The sequence below is a fragment of the Capra hircus genome, chromosome 23, assembly GCF_001704415.2.
Source record: "Capra hircus breed San Clemente chromosome 23, ASM170441v1, whole genome shotgun sequence".
Taxonomy (NCBI): Eukaryota; Metazoa; Chordata; class Mammalia; order Artiodactyla; family Bovidae; genus Capra; species Capra hircus.
In genome coordinates, this window is record NC_030830.1 from 35,595,206 (window position 1) to 35,610,667 (window position 15,462).

Below are 15,462 nucleotides of genomic sequence, written 5' to 3' on the forward strand. Positions count from 1 at the left end.
CATCCATGTTCCTAAGTTTCCATGAGTGTGTAGCTGGGGGTTGGTTGGTTGGGTTTGGGATTTTGGGGGGTGGGGGGGGTTCAGGGGTAATGAGTGAGTCTGAGCAGGAGAGGTTTTCTCATGTATTTTGCATAAGAATGTGTCTCTGTTTGTGGGAATAGACATATGCCCAAGAAAATGTGCAGAAAGGCAACCTCGAAAAGCAGAAGTTAAATGGTGAGGTGAGAGGTGCCGTGGGGCTTCCCAGGTGGCGCTAGTAGTAAAGAACCCACCTGCCAAAGCAGAAGACATTAGAGACCTGGGTTTGACCCCTGGGTTGGGAAGATCCCCTGGAGGAGGGCATGGCAACCCACTCCAGTATTGTTGCCTGGAGAATCCCATGGACAGAGCAGCCTGATGGGCTACAGTCCCTGGGGTCGCAAAGATTCGGACATGGACTGAAGCAACAGCACACACACTTTGTTCCATCGACTATCCTCTTCCCTCTGTAGCCCCAAACCAAGTCAGCGTTGGCCTTCCCCACAAAGCCTCGCCTGCCGTCTTCTCCCCAGTCTGCTTGTCCTCCAGCATCAGGCACCTCTGCTGGAGCACCACCCTTGTCCTGTAATTATTTATCTCCATATCTATTCTCCACATGAAAATATGAGCGCCTGGGAAGCTAGGTGCAGGCAAATTCATCTCTGTCCCTGCAGCAGCTGGCACAGGCAATAAACAGGCCAGAGTCAACGCTTCCCCAGATAACTCTGAGACTCACGCATCTTATAGAAGTGTAATGAAACATTTGAACATAAAATAAGTCCATTTAAAGGAAGTAGAAGGAGTAAATGCCTTTGGACCCCACAGTTGAGCAAATTACAACACGCAGGCAGTAAATCCGACTCTGTCTTATCTAGCCACGGAGCAGAAAGAGGAGCACCCAGAGTTCCATAGTTTTCATTTTCTGACAACAGGGAGCATGCTAATTTATCTACAGAAAGAGAATTTCTTCTGGAACTAAACACAAAGCAGAATTTATTGTGAGGACCTTTCTATAAAGGACTCTGAGTGACAGTGAATGACATCGTCGACTGCAGTTTTGCAAAGGTTACCGAAATGTTGTCCAACAAGATGGTTCTCGCATCGACCTTCTGTAGAAGCAAGAGGCCCATTAGGAATGCGTGACTCGCTGAGGGTGTCTCTGGGAGCGGCAAGGTGACACACCAGGCACCCAGCCCTCTGATGGCCACAGGGAGCGGGAACAGGACGGGGAGAAGCCGCCCCAGGACGCAGGGCTGTGCCCTCTCTCTCAAGGGTCTCTTCTGAGCAGTATTTGATCAGGGACTGGCTCTCCTTCAGCTCACAATCAGAGCTCTACCAAGTGCCTGTGATTAAAATTTAAAAGGCGCATGCCACTGCCGAGCAGCGTGTGAAATGTGACAGGTGAGAGCGAGCACCAGGTCCTCGGAGCTCCGGGAACTGGGGATGTCACCAAGGCCATGGGCCTGAGCTGAGCCGAGAAGAATGGGCAGGACTCAGAACCTCAGAGAGGAGCGTGGGGAGAGGGGCTGGGGTGTGTGTGCATGTGTGTGGGGTACATATGTATATGTATGTGGGGGATATGTGTGTGTGTAGTTTGTGTGTGATGTATATGTATGAATGTAGGATGTGTGTGTGATATGTATGTGGGGGATATGTGTGTATGTGGTGTATGTGATATAGATGTATATGTATGAGTGTAGGATGCATGTATAACATGTATGTTTATGTATGTGGGTATGTGTGTGATACATATGTACATGTATGAATGTAAGGTGTGGGGGGGTATACATTTATATGTGGGTGTGGGATATGTGTGTATATAGTGTAAGTGTGACGTGTATGTATATGTATGTATGTGGGGGGAGTGTGTAGTGTGCGTGGTATGTATGTATATGTATGTGGAGGGATGCGTGTGTGTGGTGTGCGTCTGAGAGAGACATAAATGTATGAATGTAGAGTGTGTGTGTGTGTGGTATATATGTATATGTATGTGGGGATATGTGTGTGTGTAGTCTGTGTGTGTATATGTGTATGGGGGGTGTATGTGTGTTTGCAGTGTGTGTGTTCATGCATGTGGCATGTGTTTGTTTTGTGTGTGGAGGAGGTGGGGGGAGGATGACTGTGGGGAGCTGATCTGAAATCGTCCAGAAAAGAAAGCTAAAATGGTGAGGAGGGCCAGTTTATTGAGAGCCTTGAACCTGAGCATTTTGCTCACCAGCAGTTGAGCCACTGGACATTTTTGAGCAAGGAAGTCTTGGTCAGAGAGGCCTTTTAGGAAAAGACAGCCCCAGGCAGGAGCACGCGTTCCTCCGCATTCGCTACTTGACTGACGAGTAAATAGTCTGCACCACCCTGGGGACCCCGCCTCGCCCACCTAGCCACCCAAGCCTGCGCCCAGCCCCTGCACTGGGCGCCTCCTCTGGGTACACACACCTGCAGCCCAGCCCGGGGAGGATGGTGCTCCTGCCATCTCTGGGTAAACCTGCTGCAGACGCTGCCCAGCAAGATCTGGGGCCACCTGGGAGCCCCACACTGGCCACTCACCCTGCAGAAGCAGCCCCTGACAACAGCCCACGGTGGCTGCAGTGCCCTGTGGGTCCTCGAATGACCACCAGGTAGGACCCACTAACCTGACCTGAAGACCCAGCAGTGAGAGCACTGAATCCCAGCAGGGCCTCCAGGAGGGCCGGGAGGGGCCCTGACTCTGACGGCTCCTCCCTGTTCCAGCTCTGAGTGCTCTGAGGAATTTCTTTCCCCCAAGCAGAATCCCTGCAGTGGCCTCTTGTGGCACCCCTGCCGTGCTCCACACACAGGCCACTGCCATTGCCACCTTCTGCCAGTCGGCAGAAAATTGTTTAAGACTGAGTCTTGAAATACTCTTTTGGAATTCTGAGCCTGGGAACCACAAATTTGAGAGCAAACAAAAAGCCAGACCGTCATCAATTTATTCAGCAGATTTGGCTGAGCACCTAGTATGATCCAGACCAGCAATTCCAGAGTACGGAGAGGAACCCCTAATGGAGACAACTGCAGGGACCCTCCTGGATCAAGCAGCCCACTGGTTTTCAGAATGGACCCTGTGGGACCCCAAAAGGGTGAGAGAACCCAGGGTACAAATGGCAGCACCCCCAGATTTTCACCTGAATCAACCAAAACAACCTCTATTTCTCTTCTTACCACTAAGCCTTTGTTTGAAAAAAAAAAAAAAAAAGTTCCGTAGCTTTCAACAACCTTCCTCCCTCACAGTTGTGGAGGCTGGAAGCCAGAGATCATGGTCAGGTTCTGGTGAGGGCCCTCTCCTGGGTACAGACTGCTCGCTTCTCGTTGAGTCCTCGCATAGTGGAAAGATCAAGCTAGATCTCTGGTCTCTTCTTAGAAAGGCACTAATCTCATTCATGAGGGCCCCACCCTCATGACCAAATTACCTCCTGAAGGCCCCACCTGCAGATATCATCAAGTTAGGGCTTCGATTTCAGCATGTGAATTTGGAGCAGGGGGAGGGGAGGACACATTCCATTGGTAGCAATCAAACACAGAAGACAAAATTCTAACCCCTCAACCTCATGTGCTGGATTAAAATGTATCATGGCCATCTACTCCATCTGTCCTTGTGCTTGGCCAGTCTCCGCCAGGAAAGGCCTCGGTGTTTGGGAGTTCCTACTCTATTGCCAGTGTAGTGGAGCTGCTTCAGACCCTCCCATGTCCCCCAAAGAAACCGATGATGAATTTGGGGAAACCAGGGTTGTCTGTGCTCAGATGCAAATGATGGGTGCTGTGTGTTCCAAATAACCAAGAAGAAGCTCTAAGTGGTGCTTTGAAAATACTGGTGTTGGGCTTCCCTGATGGCTCAGTGGTAAAGAATCCACCTGCCAATGCAGGAGATGCTGGGTCCAGTGTGGTAGGGATGCCAAGCTTCCTGCTAATGTCTCTCTGAAAAGCCACCCAGATTGAGGCACGTGGTCAGTGAGGCTGAAGTGACAGTGAGTAGAATTGCCAAGGGACTCAGGCCCGGAGAGAAACCCTGAGTTCAGAATTGTGGGCACTTCTGAAGAGTGAGGCAGCCTCCGTGAACTGGATGAAGAAGGAGCAGGCTCTGCACAGACTTGCCCCAGGCAGAGTGGGGGCTGCCAGGAGCCTCAGAAAGAGGGTCATGGTGCCAGGCTCTGGGTGGTGCAACCAGAGAATGCTCAGGAGAAAGTGGAGGTACAGCTGGGGTCCCAGCAGGAAGGACTGTGGAGAGACAGAAGAAGGAGAGAGCTCCAGTTTGATCAGAGGCGACTGTGGTCGGGAAGTGAGTGAGGAGAGCAGACACACCTTCCTGCGAACACAGGGTGCTTCTGGGCCCCCTGTACTGCTTGCCAGTCCACACTGACCCTCAGTGCAGGCCGCATCCTCCTCCAGGGACGCAGTGAGGGGAGCAATATGGAAGGAGAGAAGCCCCCATCCCAGCGGCCTGATTGTGGCAGAGAGGCCCAAAGTGGACGCAGAGGGGGTGACTCAGGCAGGAAGGGATGTGGCTGGCCTTCAAGCATGGAGCAGGGTCCGTGCTTCAAACAGGCGAGGAAGGATCTTGATTGTACTATTGACCATATGAAGGGAATGGCAACCCACTCCAGTTTCCTGGCCTGGAGAATCCCATGGACAGAGGAGCCTGACAGGCTACAGTCCCTGGGGTTTCAAAGAGTCAGACATGACTGAGTGACTGACACTTTCCCTTTCACTATGGCCATCTGTGCTCTTGGAAATCTCCCCATTCTCCCTGTGGGGAAGATGTCGGTGATGAGTTGGGGCCAGAGAAATGATCTGCCACAGCCCTGGGTCTGCAGGGTATTCATCACACCCCTGAGTCTGAGCCAGCCACGGGCAGCAATGGCGTTAGCAAAACCAGCACCAAGACAGATGGGGGTGCCTGGGATCACTCCAGTTGGTGATTCACTTGAGCCATTAAACAGGAAATGATCTGATGGGGAAGCCAGAGTCTTTGCCTCTGAGCTGCTGACCCTCGTGGTCATTGAGCCTACTGACATCATCTATCTTCAGGAGAATAGACACGCTGACTTCTGGAAGGGGATGGGGCTGGGCGACCTGGGTTCTGCGAGACAGTCTAGCCCAAGGAGGCCCAGAGTGGGTATTTGGGAAGCAGACCCTGAGTCAGGTAGCTGAGGCCACCCGCCAGAATGCTTCCGTGGCTCTGATGTCTCGTCTGCCACTGGATAGCCACGTAATCCACAGCCTCCTCCACACAGGGCCCTGGCCTTGCTCCCTGGAGCCCACAGGGCCCCTTTCAGTGGTTCAGTTCAGTTCAGTCACTAGTCATGTCCAGCTCTTTGCGACCCCATGGACTGCAGCATGCCAGGCCTCCCTCTCCATCACCAGCTCCGGGAGCTTACTCAGACTCATGTCCATCAAGTCAGTGATGCCATCCAACCATCTCATCCTCTGTCGTCCCCTTCTCTTCCCGCCTTCAATCTTTCCCAGCATCAGGGTCTTTTCAAATGAGTCAGCTCTTTGCATCGGGTGGCCAAAGTACTGGAGTGTCAGCTTCAGCATCAGTCCTTCCAATGAATGTTCAGGACTGATTTCCTTTAGGATGGACTGGTTGGATCTCCTTGCAGTCCAAGGGACTCTTGGTTGTACCTGGCTGGAAAAGTCAACCCTGCCTTCCTTGAGACTCCTGGCAGACAGTTAAGGAGATAAGCAGGCTGGCTCGGAGTGTTCTGGGGGCCGACCTCAGGCACCCCAGTGGGTAATTACTCAGTGGGTAATGTGGATGAGACCTTTCCTCACACCCAGCGGGTGAGCTGCAAATGCCTAGTGGGATCAGGGTGCAGGCGGTGGGTTTGGTTAGGAAAGGACAGTCCATACAGGCCAGCACACAGGGGAGAGACTGAGGCTTTCTCTCAGCCCCCGAGCCCCACATCAGAAAGGCATTCGCACAAGAGAGCATCACTTGCAAATAGCAAGGGCGAGTCAATACAGACTTCAGTGATCTGCCCTGTGGCAGCCTTCACTGTGCAGGTCACTTGCAGAGGAAGAAGCACCAGCTTTTAAGTCAGGCAGAGCAGGGTCCTGACTCCGGCTCCTTTTACCAGTGGTGTGAACCCAGGGAAGGTCTCTACCCATGTCAGAACTCAGTTTCCCGGTCTGTTATGGGAGCTACTATAGAAGAGCCACAGGGAGCCATGTGTTCAGATTTTATCCTCCACCAGCAAGGGCCAAGTGCAGGCGGCTCCAGCCCCACAGAGACTGTGACTTCTTGCTGCAAAGCCCTGAGTCCTTTCGCCCCACAGTGGCTTCCAGAGATCTGGAAGGTGGGTGGGGGGAAACTTGCTATTCAGCCCCCCATAGAGCATCTTACCTGAACCCCCTGCAGGTCTGGCATCCTCGGTGACTCCCACATGAAGTACTTGCCTTGAAACTGGATATAGAGCCTTGAGCGGTTTCTTTTTTTTTTAAGACTCTTCTGATGTGGACTGTTTTTAAAGTCTTTATTGAATTTGTTACAATGCTGTTTCTGTTTTATGTTTTTGGTTTTTTGGCCACAAGGCATGTGGGGTCTTAGCTCCCTAAGGAGGGGTTGAACCCGCACGCCCTGCATTGGAAGGTGAAATCTTAACCACTGGCCTGCCAGAGAAGTCCCTTGAGCAGTTTCTTAATGAAGGGTGAGCGTCGAATCACAGGGGCATCCGCCGTCAAATCCTAACGCCGTGTGTCTGGGGTTGGGCCCAGCGGTCTCTTGCTTTCACAGGCTCCTTAGGTGATCCCCAGGTTCACGCCAGGTAAAGCGCCCATGAACAAAAGAAATGAGACTCACACATTTCAGACATGGACTGACTGTAGGAGAGTTGTGGTGTGGGGGGGGTGGGGGGGGTGGGTGTGTAGGGTGCAGGGAGGTGATCTTTCCAGTGCCCCCAAAATCACGCCAGGTGTGAGCAGACGCACAGGAGGCTGGCCTTCCCCCCCAGTGCTGCTCTTGTCTTATGCTGCTGATTCCCGAACACCTGACTCATCAGAGGAAGGGTCACCCCGGGACCGTGCAGGCCCCGCTTGAAGTTCTGGTTACTCTGTGAGGCTCGGGGGCTTCCTCCCTATGTAACATTCAGACCCACGGCCGCTGGAATTAAGCCCTCCTTCTTCGATCGTGTGTCCTTTGGGGGCCGGCTACCCACAGTGCGACCTCCTGGGCCCCCCAGGGCTGTGACCTCCTGTGCTCCCATCCCAGCCAGGGGCCTGCGCTTGAAAGGAGGTGACTGTCAGGTGACCAGAGGCCCTGTCGCTGGCCGCAGGCCCAGTGGGCATGGAGACCCATGAAGCCCAACTGCCCTTTACTTGCTCCTTCTGCCTCTGTTCCTGCTCAGCCGCTTTGTCTGGTTCCCATTGAGCTCCCAGCCCTTCTTTCTCTTGAAAGACTGCTGATAAGCCAAGCCTCAGGAAGCAGCAGAAGTAGCCAGGGGCCGTCTCCTCGTGGGGTTACAATGCATTTCACTCAGCAAACATCACTTTGGCAGAGAGGCCCCTTTGGTTGCCATGGAAACACGGATGGCTTGTGTCTTGGGGGTACACTGTGCCCTCATTCCGGCTGCCCTAGTCCCCGAGTCCCAGGTTTCTTTCCCAGATCCTTTCACCACCCTGGCGCCACCTCACATTAACTATTCTGTTCGCAGCAGTTTTGTCTTAACCGGCAAATCAACTGCTTGGCTTGGCCATCAAAGGAACAGATCACGCCATTGCCTCTCCTCAGCAGCCCCCAACCTCTCAGTTCTCACAAAGCCAACGTCCCCATCTGGCCCTTTGAGGTCCAGCATGATCTGGCCTCAGGTGGCTCAGCTGGTGAAGAATCCACCTGCAGTGAGGGAGACCTGGGTTCAACCCCTGGGTTGGGAAGATCCCCCTGGAGAAGGAAAAGGCCACCCACTCCAGCATTCTGGCCTAGAGAATTCCATGGACTGTATAGTCCACGGGGTCACAAAGAGTCAGACGCAACCTAGTGGCTTTCACTTTCACACTTTCACTTCCCCCAGAGCAGGGTCTTCACTGCGTCCCTCAAGGAGTTCCTTGGTCTGGGTTGAAAAGTGTTAAAAGGAAACAGAAGAGTCACAGCTTTTTTTTTAAACAGACTCAGAGATACATGTGCCCATTGCTGAAACTGTTAGGAAAGGAAATATTCACATTTCAAGTCCCATAGTTATCAGCTTGGCGTTGAGGTACTGCCTGACTTTCCCCGGAGAGGACAGGGCCCATGAGCACTGTGGGCGCTGAGGGCACCTTGGACATGGAGTCTGAACGAAAAGCAGAGGGGCCAGTCCCTGTCCCCGGGGACTTGCGCTACCTGGGTCTGGGGGACCCACGGTGACTAGGATGGGCGGTCTGGATCATTAGGGCCACTAAGATGCACCGGCTTGGGGGACAGCACAGACTTCCGCTGGGAGGTCTATGGTGTCTATGGAGTGAGACGCTTGCTCAGCCAGTTAACAAGTGACAGGTGACCCTTGAAACAAGGGAGAGAGAAACAGGTGCCTGGCAGATAAAGAAAAGAATCCCAATCCGCTTAGCGTATTTGTCGGTGAGTTAGATAGCAACATAAAAAGCAACCAAAAGGAGAAGAATAGAGGCATGCCAGAATGAGGATCCCTCAGCAGGCTAAACCCCTGATAAATGGGAAATGTTGCATTTGGGATCCAAAGGACAGTCGCAGTGAAACAGAATGCATTTTGACAACCGCTCATAAAAATAGGAACGTGTGTCAACCAACTACAAGATTAATAGAAGACAGTGACGAGCTGCCATGATCATGACAAGGTCCACACTGCTGAAACACAAAAGCAGTGCTGGGTGTTGCCTGGTATTAAGCATTTAGCGCTTTAGAACCAGAGAAACTGGGTTCAAATCCCAGCTCTACCACTTGTTAGCTGAGTGACTTAGAGTTAGTTACTGATCTCCCTGAGCCTCAGACTCTTAACTTAAATGAGCTGGTAATGCCTCTCCTGCTCGGTTATTTTGAGAATTAGCAATCAGGTGAATAGAGCATCTAGCCCGGTGCCTAGTAGGACTTGGTAGGATCTGGAATATAGGAGACACTCAGTAATGATCATTGCTTGTAATTCACCTCCCATAGAGATATTGAACATGAATTTTTCAAAGCTAGGAAAACTGTCCTCTACCCTGCCTCTCCTGGACCTGTCTGGAATATGATGTCCAGATGCAGACTCCATACTTACGATCAGTTAGAAGGTCACCATGTCACTGAGCCCTAAGATGAGGGACTTGGGCAGAGTCAGCCTGAGAATAAAGCTCCAGACAGACGTGACAGTTTGTTGTGGTGGTTGCTGTTAAAATATTTAAAGAATCTTCAGATTAAGGAGGACGTACTGTGATGCTCCAAAGGTCCAAAGTTGAGGTGAAAAGAAGAAGTTAGTGCGGCAGGTCTCAGCTCCAATTAAGAGGAAACAGAGCTGCCCTCAATGAATTGTGCTCTCATGCAAAGCAGTGAGCCCAATGCCTGGCAATACTGTGGCAGAAAGCAGTTGACCATCCTCAAAAACGTCATCGAAGCAATTTCTGATTCCAAAGCCTTTGCAACTAAACAAACCTGGATTTAGATCCAAGCTGCTCTGGTTAGCTGTGTGGCCTTGGGCAGGTTGACCTCTTTGAACCTCCATGCCCTTATCTGTAAAATGGGAGCAATTGTCTGATCATGTCCATTAAGTACCTGGCCCATGGTAGAGTGTCCCCTCCAAGGAGCAGAAAGTGGGGCTGCGTGACTTCTAAGATGCCTTCTGAGTGAGACATGCCGTACAACCACCAAAAGCCTCCTGGGAGGATAAACAGATCCCAACAACCAGGCTATGGAAAGACAGGCTCCAGACAAGCCCGTGGCACCCAGAGTGGGCAATCTGGCAACCAGAAGCAGCAGCTGGCACATCTGGGTAGCAGCCCTCACCTAGGACTTTCACAGGTCCTGTCATGCTGCCCACAGGACAGGGCATCTGAGCATGGGTCTCAGCCCCAGGTGCACGTTGGGTTAATCAGGCTTAGAAGCAGTGTTTTAGGGGGAAGTCAAAAGTGGGGCACATGGTTTAAGGCTGGAGAATTCGGCACCTTAGGTGGTGCAAAGTGAGACGTGAGCCATTTTAGTGATGCCTTCATTGTTTACAAAGGGCTCTGTATCAAAAGAGGGGGGAATGCTCTTTTGCGTCTTCACTGATGACCCAAGAAGGAATGAGGGAAGCCCATGGGGAAAGGACTGATGGTGACATAAGGAAGAACTGCCTTCCAGTGACAGGCTTTGGACTGTGGATTTATGTCCAAAGCATGATCACGGAAGCCTCCTCGGGGGCCTTTCGGCCGAGCAGAGGCTGCCACCCAGAGGAGGTGGGTGAAGCAGGCTCCCATCCAGAGACCCTACGGGGACTCACAGGGTCTCCTCTCACCTTGGGAGGCACGATGACTCTATCATCTGCTCTAAACATCACACTTACCCTTTCTTCCTCGCTGGAGTGAGCTATCAGCATCTCCCTTCTCCAGGTATCTCAGAAAACACCCCTGTGCCCTCGATGCCAGACCAGCTGGAAGAGAAGCTGCGATCACAGCTGGAGGAAGAGAAGAGAAGGTGCCCTTTCCTTTCGCCGCACACACCTTGATCCCTGCCCCCCACCCCCACCACCACCCCTACCCCTAGAGGACCCTCAGGACCACCTGGAGCTGTGGGGCAGGGCAGGGGGCCACCACCCCCTACCCTGCCGACCCAGCCCTGCAGCTCCTCTGAGAAGTGGGTCTTAAATTAGCTGGAGGAGGCGCCACCTTTCAGCAGGCAGTCGTGAGGTGCAGGAAGCCAGCCGTGGCAGGGTGAGGCTGGAGTGGGGAATAGAAGACCCAGCCAGGCTCCAGAGCCAGGATCCCTGACTCGGGCAGGGAGAGCTGTTCGCCATCTGCGCCATGCAGCCTCTGCAGCCTGGGGCCCGGGCTGCAGCCCCGGAAGCAGCTAGTCTTGTCTGCTGCTGCCCTCTAGGGGAGCCCGGGAGTATGACCATAGAGGGCCTCAGCCTCACTCCTCTCCTGAGCCTCGGTACCTGCAGGGTGACGGAGAACATCAGACCCTCCTGCAGCCACTGAGGGCCCCAGAATGATTTAACCTGCAGAGCGGGGAGCCTCAAGCATAAACAGTCCTGTGGTCCTTACTGATCAAGCATCTCGGTTCATTTCTTCATTTAGGCATTCAGCAGAGAGGTTGGCTATCTTCTCTGCCCTGGAGAGATTTGCTTGAGGGAAACCAAACAAGAAACTTTTCTTGCTCACAGGGGGCAATGATGTCATTGCTACCCAAGCCACCTACCCCTGAGCTGGCTAGGCATGTACCCCAAGTGGACCCTCTCACCCTACCCTTATCCCCGGATGACCTGGGTTCAAACCCTGGCCCCTGTGTTTATTAGCTCTGTGCTAAGGACCAAGTTCCTTAACCTCTCCATGTTTCAGGTTCCAGACCCGTGAAGGGGAGATGGTTATAATAGCACCTTCGTCCTAAGGTGGTGAAGAGGATTGAATGAGTCTGTAGACAGCAAGTGGCTATGGCAACGCCTGCCCCTCAGTGCCCAGTAATGATAGCCAGCCTTCTAGGGGAGCCCATGGCCCTCTGGACAGAAATGCCCGGCTCTGGGCTCACACACCAGCACAGTGCGCTGGCCTCAGGCACCACGGCCATTCTGCCGGGCTTCTGAGGCTCGCCCTGGTCTCAAACCCTCCCTCCCTCCCCCTTCTCTGATTCCACTGTAGATATAAAACGATGTTCGCGCGCCTGAAGGCCCTGAAGGTGGAGATAGAGCATTTGCAGCTGCTCATGGACAAAGCGAAGGTGAAGCTGCAGAAAGAGTTTGAAGCCTGGTGGGCCAAGGAGGCAACCAGCCTGCAGGTACTGGCCGCTGTGCCCCCTCACTGCCCCAGAGTCCACCCTCCTCTTGCAGCCTGGGGACTGGCAGGCAGCCAGGGAGGGGCTGAACATGCAGCCCTCCCCTGGGGGGTGGCGTGCAGAGGGAAAAGAATGAGGGGCCTTGACCCACACCAAACGCACTCTCAGCCCCTGCCTCCTGAAGTGAGTGCTCAGTAGTAACAAGGAACGTGAGTGGTCCGGGTCTCACTGACCCAGGGAAAGGTGGGGGTGGGGTGCGGGTGTGCACAGCTCCCCAAAAGCCGGGGGATTTGCCACCGTTGCTTCCTGTGATGGAGTGACAACACTTGATTGTTCTTTAATACAGTTATAATATATATATTTTATATATGTTATAGACATAGACGCAAGGTAAAATTACCATAATCCCACCACTTAAGGATAATCGATATAACATGTTGGCTTATATTATTTAATATTTTTATGCATATACATCCACATGCTTTTATAAAAATAGAATCATATTAGTCTTTTTTTAAGAAAGAAATCTTCCTTCTTTTTAAATATGAATGTCTTTATTTGGCTGTGCCGGGTCTTAATTGCAACCCGAGGGGTCTTGGCTGCTGCGCACGGACTCTCTAGTTGTGCTGCACAGGTTCAGTAGCAATAGCGCGTGGGTTTAGTTTCTCCACGGCACGTGGGATCTTAGTTCCCCGGCCAGGGATTGAACCCGTGTACCCTGTACTGCAAGGCGGATTCTTAACCACTGGACCACCAGGGAAATGCCCATATTAGTCTCGGAGTATTACAGATGCCTTTGTTTCTACCTAGTTGTCCAGCCTGCCACCTCTTCCATGTTATTATTCCAGGACATCATTCCAAGGCCCTCGCTGTTCAAGCATATGGATCTGTTTTAATATATTTAATCTCCTGTCGTTTAATGTTGAGGTTGTTTGGGGACTGGTTCCCTGGAAACGTATTTGAAGAAATGTTTTTGCATATTTCCTAGACAAATTCCTAGAAGTACTCTGTGATATCATAAAGGCTAGAATAACCTGTTAAGAAATGTTAGTATAAACCCCCAGTTCCAACCGCCCCCATGTGACCTCCCTTCAGGTGTGTGGAACAAAGGAGATGACAGACAAATAACCCTACCTCTTGAAGGGCTGGTAGAACCCTTCAAGGTCATCTCACAGGCTGCTCACTTCATTTTAAGGATGAGGAAGCTGAGAGGCGCGGAAGATATTTTCCCAAAGACACAACCAAGCCATAACCTGTATGTTACTGCCACCTGTGACCAGACAGTGCAGAAGCCTATTTGGATAAAATTAAATACACACAATGACAAATAAAACCAATGAGACGGAAGTACAGTTATTGCAATATTTTAACAGCAAAGTTATGGTATAACAATATGTATAGTGTTTTATAAATGCACAAATTAGTAAGATCTGGGGGAGTGTTCCATACTTACCAAAATTTCAAAGTAGAACGCAGATATTTCAAGACTTCTGCACCAACTGTAATGTGATCTGAAAATAACCGTAATCTCTGCTGGTTACAGAGTCACTGGTACCATCCATACTACTGCGGTTTGTTGTCGACATTTAATCACTGAAAGAAATGTTAAATTTCAGGTGGAAGTTAGGAAGGATAAAAACGTCCCTGTTTCCTGGTCACACTCACAGTACCCCTTGGGTTCTGTCTGTTCTCTAGTTAGGAAGCCTCCCTCGTGAGGGCATCAGTGGGTGAGGCCGTTAGCCCCTGCTGGTGCCCACGGGCATCTGGCCGCGGGACAGTTGTGTAGGTCATTCTGTGTGACCCAGGAAGAGTCCCGTCGAGGCTGGTGGCTTCAGACCGTTTATTACTCACGTGGTCAGTGAAAGCCACGCTAGCCACGGTGTCCCTGCAGGGGCCTTCCACCCTGCAGGAGGTCCCAGAAGCAGAAGGGACCAGGTGACCACAGCAGGGGCAATGGGTCTCGTGTAGCTGGGGAGTCAGCTCCATGCAGCCACGACACCTTTTCATAGCCTGAGGAAGAAGCCTGAGTAGGATGGGCAGGAAGCCGTAAGCATCATCAGAATGTGGGAGGTGATGAGAAGCTGCCCCTCGACGGTCTCTGAGCGAGACGGCTTGGCACAGGGGAAGTGGCCTGGCAGCAGCTGCTCACCAGCCTCCCACGCCCTCCTGTTCTGGGAGAATCGGTGGGGGGGGGGGGGCAGGGGGCGTTCTGCTAAGACTCGGGTCAGCTGAGGTTTAATTGCTGCTCCGGAGACCTGTGTGGAGACATACAAGGTCTCTAGGACCCTGGCCCAGCTGCCGCCACATACAGTGCTGAACGCGTCACCCCTGACTCTCAGTTCAATTCAGTTCAGTTCAGTCGCTCAGTCGTGTCCAACTCTTTGCGACCCCATGAATCACAGCACGCCAGGCCTCCCTGTCCATCACCAACTCCCGGAGTTCACTCAGAGTGGCGTCCATCGAGTCAGTGATGCCATCCAGCCATCTCATCCTCGGTCGTCCCCTTCTCCTCCTGCCTCCAATCCCTCCCAGCATCAAAGTCTTCTCCAACGAGTCAACTCTTCGCATGAGGTGGCCAAAGTATTGAGTTTCAGCTTTAGCATCATTCCTTCCAAAGAAATCCCCAGGTTGATCTCCTTTAGAATGGACTGGTTGGATCTCCTTGCAGTCCAGGGGACTCTCAAGAGTCTTCTCCAACACCACAGTTCAAAAGCATCAATTCTCGGCGCTCAGCCTTCTTCACATTCTAACTCTCACATCCATACATGACCACTGGAAAAACCATAGCCTTGACTAGACGGACCTTAGTCGGCAAAGTAATGTCTCTGCTTTTGAATATGCTATCTAGGTTGGTCATAACTTTTCCTCCAAGGAGTAAGCATCTTTTAATTTCATGGCTGCAATCACCATCTGCAGTGATTTTGGAGCCCAAAAAAATAAAGTCTGAAACTGTTTCCCCATCTATTTGCCATGAAGTGATGGGACCGGATGCCATGATCTTCGTTTTCTGAATGTTGAGCTTTAAGCCAACTTTTTCACTCTCCTCTTTCACTTTCATCAAGAGGCTTTTTAGTTCCTCTTCACTTTCTGCCATAAGGGTGGTGTCATCTGCATATATGAGGTTATTGATATTTCTCCCGGCAATCTTGATTCCAGCTTGTGTTTCTTCCAGTCCAGCGTTTCTCATGATGTACTCTGCATAGAAGTTAAATAAGCAGGGTGACAATATACAGCCTTGACATACTTCTTTTCCTATTTGGAACCAGTGTGTTGTTCCATGTCCAGTTCTAACTGTTGCTTCCTGGCCTACATACAGATTTCTCAAGAGGCAGGTTAGGTGGTCTGGTATTCCCATCTCTTTCAGAATTTTCCACAGTTTATTGTGATCCACACAGTCAAAGGCTTTGGCATAGTCAATAAAGCAGAAATAGATGTTTTTCTGGAATTCTCTTGCTTTTTCCATGACCCAGCAGATGTTGGCAATTTGATCTCTGGTTCCTCTGCCTTTTCTAAAACCAGCTTGAACATCAGGAAGTTCATGG

The 15,462-nt window shown here is 51.6% G+C and overlaps 1 protein-coding gene across 1 annotated transcript in view; it reads left to right on the top strand.

The window, feature by feature from the left end:
• LOC102170007 (kinesin-like protein KIF6) overlaps positions 1-15,462 on the top strand; it is an 87,810-nt gene that overhangs the window by 54,267 nt on the left and 18,081 nt on the right. The window contains exons 4-5 of the mRNA XM_018038661.1: positions 10,543-10,627; positions 11,788-11,923. Of these exons, the coding sequence (XP_017894150.1) occupies positions 10,543-10,627; positions 11,788-11,923 (221 nt within the window). The remainder of the gene's footprint in view (positions 1-10,542; positions 10,628-11,787; positions 11,924-15,462) is intronic.